Source organism: Zingiber officinale, chromosome 1B (genome assembly GCF_018446385.1).
Source record: "Zingiber officinale cultivar Zhangliang chromosome 1B, Zo_v1.1, whole genome shotgun sequence".
Lineage (NCBI taxonomy): Eukaryota > Viridiplantae > Streptophyta > Magnoliopsida > Zingiberales > Zingiberaceae > Zingiber > Zingiber officinale.
This window is the reverse complement of record NC_055986.1, coordinates 129,140,280-129,148,762: the sequence shown is the minus strand read 5'-3', so window position 1 is coordinate 129,148,762 and position 8,483 is coordinate 129,140,280. Positions and strand designations below refer to the sequence as shown.

Sequence of the window (8,483 nt, the reverse complement as noted above, 5' to 3'; positions counted from 1 at the left end):
GCAAATAAAATAAAATTTTAAATACATATAAATGGACTCTTTATGAGATACCAAATATAACATAATGTGTCTTCCTTTGAGTCGACACATTATTTGTTAGCGATACTCTTTGAGATAACTCAAACTTTAATTGGTCACACAATGTGTCTTCCTTTGGCCCGGCTCATTATGGGCATAATATGACACTTTATATAAGTTATAAATTGGTCTATAGCTTACAACAGCTTTAATCAATCACATAATATGTCTTCCTTTGAGCCGACATATTTTGTACATGATCTAAATAAAATAATAATTTTATTCTATAGTTGTAGGTTACTTTGAGCATATATCTGGCATAAAATTAATCTTCCTTTAAGTCGATTACTCTTAGCATAGATATACGTCTACTAACACAAAAATATACTAAATCTACCTAAAATGTCTTCCTTTAAACCGACACGATAGTTCAACTTAGTAGCATATTATGTAGATAGACTCAAGAAAATATTAGAAATTTTAACTGAATAGATTACTTAATCAGTCTTGATAACTCTAAATTAGATTTATTAATCGATTTATATCATATGACAGTCATTGATTTTATCCAATCAATTATCATAATTGATTTAAAAGTTTACTATATGTGACTACGTGATCATATATATATATATATATATATATATATATATATATAATCTTCCCTTAAAAAGTTATATTTTTTTAAATTTTATAATTAAATAGTATAATTTAATACTATTTAATCCTTTAATCATTTTATTAAAATTTATTTAATGCATTTTCTTTCTCAACAATAACACTGTTTTTTTTTAAAAAAAAAACGTTATTGTTTCATGTATAACCGTTTCAACATGAAACAGTGCGGATGGAAATAAATAAATAATTTTTTTTTCTCTGCACTGTTCATGTTGAAAGTGTTTTTTTTAAAATAAAAAACATGAAACAGTCATTAGTGTTTCACGAAGAGTTTTTTTTAATGATGAGAATGAAACGGGAAAATATTGTTTCACGATTATTGCAACACTAAGATACTGTTTCAGGAAAAAAAAACTTAATTAATCGATTCCAAGAAACCCAATCGATTAAAAAAAAATAATCAAAGATATCAATTGATTAATAATTGATATAGTACTGGTAATCAATTTTTCCGCCATTTTATTTTTTTTATTCTGTGTAGAACTATAAAAAAATATAGAAGTTTTCTTAGAACGGTATAGTAGTTAGTACATAAAATATTATCATTATGAAGTTTGGAATTCGAATCTTAATAAAACTGAGATAAATATATTTTTTATATACTAGTCACTATTCCAAAAGCTAGTTATTGTCCGTAATTTACCTCATCTGTGTTAGTCCGGATGGATTAACGGAGGTGCTAGGACGAATATATTTACCTTTTACCACAGTAAAAAAGTAGGAAAAAATTAAGTCTTTTCTAATTTTTCTTATATGATTTTCAAAGATGAAAAAAAATAATATAATACTAGAAAAATTTAATCTAGTATAATAAATAATAAATGGAAGAAAAATATATACTATATTGTCATGAAAATAAAAAGAAATAGAGTTTTGACTTTGATACCAATTGTTAATTCTTATAAAACCTAAGTCATATAGATTCTAAAAATCGTATAAAAATTTGTATATAGGAAATACAATAATATATGAATATGGACCTTCGTTTCTTCGAGAACATAACATAAACACAAAGCACCTGATTAAAAAGTCATGTCTTTGTCCTTTAACCTCGTCTAAAATATCCTGAGAAAGAAGAAGCGAAAGTAAGCAAGGAGGATCTTCTAAGGGGCTTGGGGGATGACAGCGCTGAAAAACTTCTTGTCAATTGGAATAAGAAACTAAGTCAAGATAATACCCTAAATCTTTAAAGACCTCCCCTTATATAGAAAATCAATATGTTATCAGCCCGATCGGACTAAAGGATTCTATACGTTTAACCCACATCCAAAAATCTAAAACCTATTAAATATAAGTTAGATCACTTTCAAAGAATTGGATATACTCTCCATATATAACTTACAAATAAACCAATTAGAGTATCCGCAACGCTAATTAGTTATAACATCCACCACCTTATTAAAAAGTATGGGGTCCACTGCCACATACTCATTATAACAATATATCTCTTTCATTCACATCCCTTTTAACATTAACACTTATTATTTATGGCTCCACCATCCACTTTTATTCATCCCTTTTATTAGTTTTTTTAAATAATATTAAAAAATTTATAATTTAAAAAAAATATTAAAAAATTAAGAGTGGGCATTATAAAAAGGTAGATCCGCTACTTTAGCGGCCCCCCTAGTGCCGGCCCCACGGATATAGAGGGAGGTTCATGCAGGTACACAGGCCATAGGCGCATGGCGGGGTAAACCCCAGGTCGTCAGTTCCGAGAATGAAGAGGGAGGTTAAATGGACACCCTATTTTATACCCAACGAAAAAACAATGAATTCATTTTGATGATCCAAATCTGGCTATATAAGTTTATGAGCGTTGCGTTTCTTCGGATATAGACACAGTGCATTCTTTTTGCAAGAAACTCTACCCATGGGCCAAATCTTCCATTTGCAATCCTCTCTAACCTTCATCGTGTGGCTCATCTCCTTAATTCTTCCATGGTTGCTAGTCTTCTCTTCACCTCGACAGCTTCTAGAGGCAGAGTCCTCTAACGACCATCTCGCACTTTCATCCTTCAAGTCTCTCATCTCCGATGATCCACATGGAGCGTTGACATCTTGGGACGACCGATCACTCCACTTCTGCAGGTGGAGAGGGGTCACTTGCAGCAGCAACAACAACCAAGGTCGTCAACCACGGGTCGTTGCTCTCGACCTGCAATCCCTCAACTTGGCTGGCTCGTTATCTCCCTCGATAGCCAACCTCACTGCTCTCCGACACCTCAGTCTCTCGGACAACAGATTAGGAGGGGTGATCCCGGAGTACAATTCTTTGATGCACCTTCGACATGTCAACCTGAGCTCCAATTTGTTGACGGGGGCAATCCCCTCGTCATTATTCCAGAATTGTTCAAATCTCCAAAATTTCTCCCTTTCCTCTAACAACATCTATGGGAAAATCCCGGCCAACATTAGCCGATGTTCACAACTGCAATTCCTTAGTCTGGCGAGTAATATGCTCCGAGGAGACATACCCCGCAGCCTTGTCTCCCTCTCGCGGCTCCACAGTCTCTTCTTGAATAACAATCGTCTCACAGGAGCCATTCCTCCTGAGATTGGTAATCTCTCAAGCTTGACACGGCTTCACTTGAACGTCAACCAACTCAGTGGCACAATTCCTGCTTCAATCGGGAACCTCTCCTCTCTCGTTGTGCTTCGACTGGACCAGAATAATCTCACAGGTACTATCCCTTCTTCTATTGGAAGTCTTGTCAGCCTCACCTTTCTCTTTCTGTATGACAATGATCTCTCCGGGTCCATCCCAACGGAGATAGGAGACCTTGCGAACCTGATCACTCTGTTCTTGGGTGGCAACCAACTTGTTGGAAGAATTCCTAAGAGTTTGGGGTTGTTGTACAATTTACATGCATTGATTCTGAGGGGTAATATGCTGGAGGCAAAGAATGCTGCTGAGTGGAGTTTCCTGGATGCTTTGACCAACTGCACCAAACTTAGAGTGCTGATCTTGGAGAACAATAATTTAGGTGGAACGTTGCCAAAATCCATAGCTAATTTGTCCAGTTTTCTTGATACTTTGAGGCTCGGTGGCAATCATATAACTGGAGGCATTCCTGCAGAGATTGGGAGGCTTGTTAAGTTGACAAGATTTAATATGTCGTCCAACTATCTCGATGGTGTCATCCCCACTGCACTGGGAAGCCTTTCCAAATTGGTAGACGTAGACTTGAGTCGAAACCACTTTGCTGGAGAAATACCTGCAACTCTTGGCAATATAACTGGACTAACCACTCTTATTTTGGCTTCCAATCAACTTAACGGATCCATTCCAAACAGTCTTGGGAAGTGTCGGCTAGAGAGACTGAATCTTGCTGCCAACAGATTGACTGGAGCAGTGCCCAAAGAGATTCTCTTAATTTCTTCACTTTCCATACTGCTCAATGTTTCACACAACTCACTGTCAGGACCTCTGCCTCCAGAAATTGGACACTTGAATAATCTTCAAACTATCGACGTCTCTTACAATCAACTCACCGGTTACATTCCTCCCGCCATTGCTCAATGTCAACTCCTTCAGAATCTTTACCTGCAAATGAATCTGTTCCAGGGATCCATTCCTTCGGAATTTAACCAATTGAAAGGGATTCAAGTTCTGGACGTCTCCAACAACAACTTGTCTGGAAACGTACCGGATTTTCTTAGGAGCTTTCACAATATGACTTATCTTAACCTCTCCTTCAACAATTTACAGGGCGAGCTGCCAAGAGATGGAGTCTTTAGTAACGTTACTGTGTTCTCTGTGGTGGGAAACGAAGGACTTTGTGGTGGTGTTCCAGAGCTCGGTTTGGCACCATGCTCTATGGGGAAGAAGCATTCGTCTTGGATCCTGGTCGTAGCTATTTCCATTGCTGGAGGAATCTTGTGTATCAGCTTTCTCATTGGCTTCCGTACTGCTCGCCATAGGCGGAGGAGATCTGCTTCTTTCAACTCGAACATCAAAGGCCCATACAGGAAGGTCTCTTTTGCTGAGCTCCAAAAAGCAACGGATGGATTCTCACCTGCCAATCTGGTTGGCCAGGGTAGCTTTGGATCTGTTTACAAAGGTTTATCGGAATGGGAAGATCATAAGGAAGTGGCGGTGAAGATATTTGACCTTGAACGAAGAGGGGCTCTAAGAAGCTTCACATCAGAATGTCAAATTTTGAGCACTGTCAGACATCGAAACCTCGTCAAGATTTTAACAGCGTGCTCAAGTATAGACTTCCAAGGGAATGACTTCAAAGCTCTAGTGTTTGAGTTCATGCCTAACGGAAGCCTGAGCCAGTGGCTACATCCTGAAGCGAACGAGCAAGGCAGACAGAGAACCTTGAGCCTAGAACAGAGATTGAATATATCCATTGATATTGCTTCCGTGCTGGAGTATCTTCACCGCCATGATCCATTCCCTGTTCTCCACTGTGATCTCAAGCCAGCTAATGTGCTCCTTGACCACGACATTGTTGCACACATTGGTGACTTTGGATTAGCAAGGTTTCATAATGCAAATGTTAGAACAAGGGTTGAGACATCGACAACGACAAGTTCACTCATACTACAAGGAACAATTGGATATGCTGCTCCAGGTCAGTTTCATTCCTACCAACAGATTCATTTGTAATAGCAATGGCATGTGAGCACTAATTAAGGACGACACACACAATCAAAACATAACAAGAGAGACAAAAATACTAACTGAACTTTGTCATATTTTCATAACAAGAATTTGATGTATTATCTAATTGTTATACCTGCATTTCAGAGTATGGATTGGCCAATGAAGCTTCTGTCCAAGGGGATGTGTACAGTTATGGAATACTTTTGCTGGAGATGTTTACTGGAAAATCGCCGATAAATGAAGCCTTCAATGAAGGTATGAATCTTCATAAATACGTTGAGATGGCACTTCCTGAACAAGTTGTTGGTATCATCGACAGCAAACTATTATTTGAATGGGAAGGAGAAACAAATCACCTTAATCTATCAACAACGGAATTCAGAATGAGAGCAATAGAGAGTGTTAGTTCAGTCCTTAGAGTTGGTATGCAGTGTTCCATGGAATCACCGAAAGATCGAATGGAGATGGAAGTAGTAGTGAGAGAGCTCCATGACATTAGGGATGCATTTCTGAGGGTATCTCTTTCATAACAAAGGTAAAGCTACTGGACTACTATATTTATAGTTGCTAAGGTTCAATATCTACTTTCATCCAAAGGAAAGGAAGCCTTACTTCCATATATTTGAAAAGTGAGTGATGTAAACTTTCAATGATCATATTTACAGATATTCAGCCAGTACTTGTATTCCCTATAGGATTTCCACTCGAAGAAATTTTATATAATGAATTGAATATGTATCTTTAGTTTGAGTTTGCCATTTTATAGTGCCAATAAGATCCCTACAAGAAGCATTATTTCCCAAATAAAAATTCTCAAGAAAAAAATTTCACCATGAGTGCATATATGTTGAGACCTGCTTTCCCACCTCCTGATTCTTTTCTTTTCCCGGTCCCACCTTAAAATTTACTCTTGTACCCTTTTATCAATCAGTGTTAAAAAATATAAAAAAAACAAAGATTATTTTTTAATCAATTTTATTTTTTTTAATATTTTTTTAATAGTATATCATATATATATATATGAAAATAATAAAAATAATATAAAATTTAAAATTAAATCAAAATAAAAACAAAATTGATTAAATTAAAATAAAAATAAAAATTTATATATAAAAATTTGATGAAAAAATTATAAATAAAATTGTTTCAAAAAATATAGAGGTATAAAGGTCATTTAAAAGGAGGATTACTGTCAGGCAGGGGGAGAATCAATTAAAATCAGATTCTCTGTCTTCAATTTTTTCTATCCTCGTGTTCCACTCGTCACCTCTAGTCCACCGTCGATGACCTCCGACCATCGCCCCAACCATAATTATATCCTAATGGGAAGGTGAACCCAGGGAGGTCGCCATCGACGCGATCGACGTCAGAATCCGACTAAATCTGAATAGGGACTCAGATTGACGGCAGAGGAAAATCTGCTCAGATCCGGCCGGATTTCGACGTCGATCGTGCCGGTGGCGACCCCCTGCGTTCACCTTCCCCTTAGCATATAATTTTGATCGGGATGACGACTGGAAACCGCTGGCGATGAATTGGGGTCACAAGTGAGACACGAGGATAAATGATATTTGAGACTGAGGATTCAATCTCTTGTAATCTTTTATTTTTTTAATAGTAAATTTTAGGAATTATTATTTATAAAAATTTTAAAAGTATAAAATATAGATAAAAATAAAAATTATAAAAACTAAAAAAATGATGAAAAAATAAAAAAAAATTAAAATAAAAATAAAGAAAAAAGTAAATAAAATTGAAGTTAAATCACTTGTTATTTTAAAGAAAAAGGATAAAAAGGTCATTTAAAATAGAAGAGAGAGGGGGTGTTGTGTAGAGGGAGTGAGAAAAGCAATTTACATATGTGAGTCTTTTTAGGTCTATCAAACACTTCAAGTAAATAAGTGTTGGTAACCCTTATGCAATAAAAATTGCCAACCCCATCAGATCTATTAAGCGGCGCTTGTAATAATCTCTAATCTCTAGTCTCTAATCTCATTCATTGGCATCTTAAAAGATTGATAAAGATTGTTGAGCCTTTGGTGGAACATAGTGTTTTGTCAGTTAAAGATCTAACAGGAGTTAGGGGGTGTTTGGTTCATTCAAAGGAATGGGAATAAGAATAGGATTGATAGAAGCAGGGAATGGAAATAGGAGCTTTTCCATTCTCCTCCTTTTACTAGGGAATGATTCATTCTCATGTTTAGGGTAATAAATCCATGGGACACATCACTAATATCCCAAACCAAACACCCACTTTCAATCTCTTTCCCATTCCTTACTCTCATTCCATCCAACCAAGTACTCCCTTAATTTTGCTAAAGTTACTGAGATGTTTATCCTCAAAGCTCCGTTTGATAGGGAGGATAGAATTAGGATTATATTTTCAAAAAATTATTAATATGCCGTTTGATAGAATTGATTAAAAGTAAAATTAGGATTAATTAAGAGTAGGATTCACTTAGACATGAAGAATAATTATTAATTTTATTCCTAATCAATCTAATTCGAATCGTATCACCCCTGTCAAACAAAATATAATCGTAAAGAAAACAAGCACATCGATGCCCATACCCGAGAGAGAGAGAAAAAAAAAACCAGAGTAAAAGAGGTTTTTCAAAGCAGCACCGTGGTACAAATGCAAGGTAAAACTCATTTGACTCCTCTCTTTTAGAAAGTACACTGTGACACACTGAGAGATCATTAATTGCAGACAAGCAACGTAAGTTAAGAAATCTCCGAAGTGGCAGGAGTTTGACGTCTATAAAAAACATTAAATATTTTTTAAAAAATTTATAATTTTCATATTTATATCATCAATTAAAATCTCAATTTTCAAATATTTTAAATTTCATAATTAAATATTCTCATCAAATATGTATGAATTACACCTATCAAATATCTTATTCTCAAATATCTTAAATTATATAATAAAATATCTCACCAATTAAAATAAAAAAAATCACTTACATACCACCTAAACTAAAAATTAAAAGAAAAGAATAAAATAATCATTACTCCTTGTGAACTCACTTACATACCATCTAAAATAAAATCATCGGATATAAAATTATATCCAATAATTTTTATTTATCTCTCAAATATCCCTAAGAGATATTTGACAAGGAATATTTGAAAAAATATCTTTCGCTCAATTGACACTGATGTTTCAGGA

General features: G+C 35.3%; 1 protein-coding gene across 2 annotated transcripts; it reads left to right on the top strand.

Moving 5' to 3' along the window:
• Window positions 1-2,537: 2,537 nt before the first annotated feature.
• Window positions 2,538-6,008, top strand: LOC121978740 (probable LRR receptor-like serine/threonine-protein kinase At3g47570). 2 transcript variants are annotated; one of them, XM_042531050.1, is made up of 3 exons: window positions 2,538-5,279; window positions 5,456-5,566; window positions 5,631-5,839. In XM_042531050.1, exons 1-3 carry the CDS (start codon window positions 2,570-2,572, stop codon window positions 5,696-5,698), a joined length of 2,889 nt encoding a protein of 962 aa, XP_042386984.1. In that variant the 5' UTR covers window positions 2,538-2,569; the 3' UTR covers window positions 5,699-5,839. The 2 variants fall into 2 exon arrangements, with proteins under 2 accessions (XP_042386984.1, XP_042386977.1); XM_042531043.1 differs by having other exon boundaries at window positions 5,456-6,008.
• The last annotated feature ends 2,475 nt before the right edge of the window (window positions 6,009-8,483 follow it).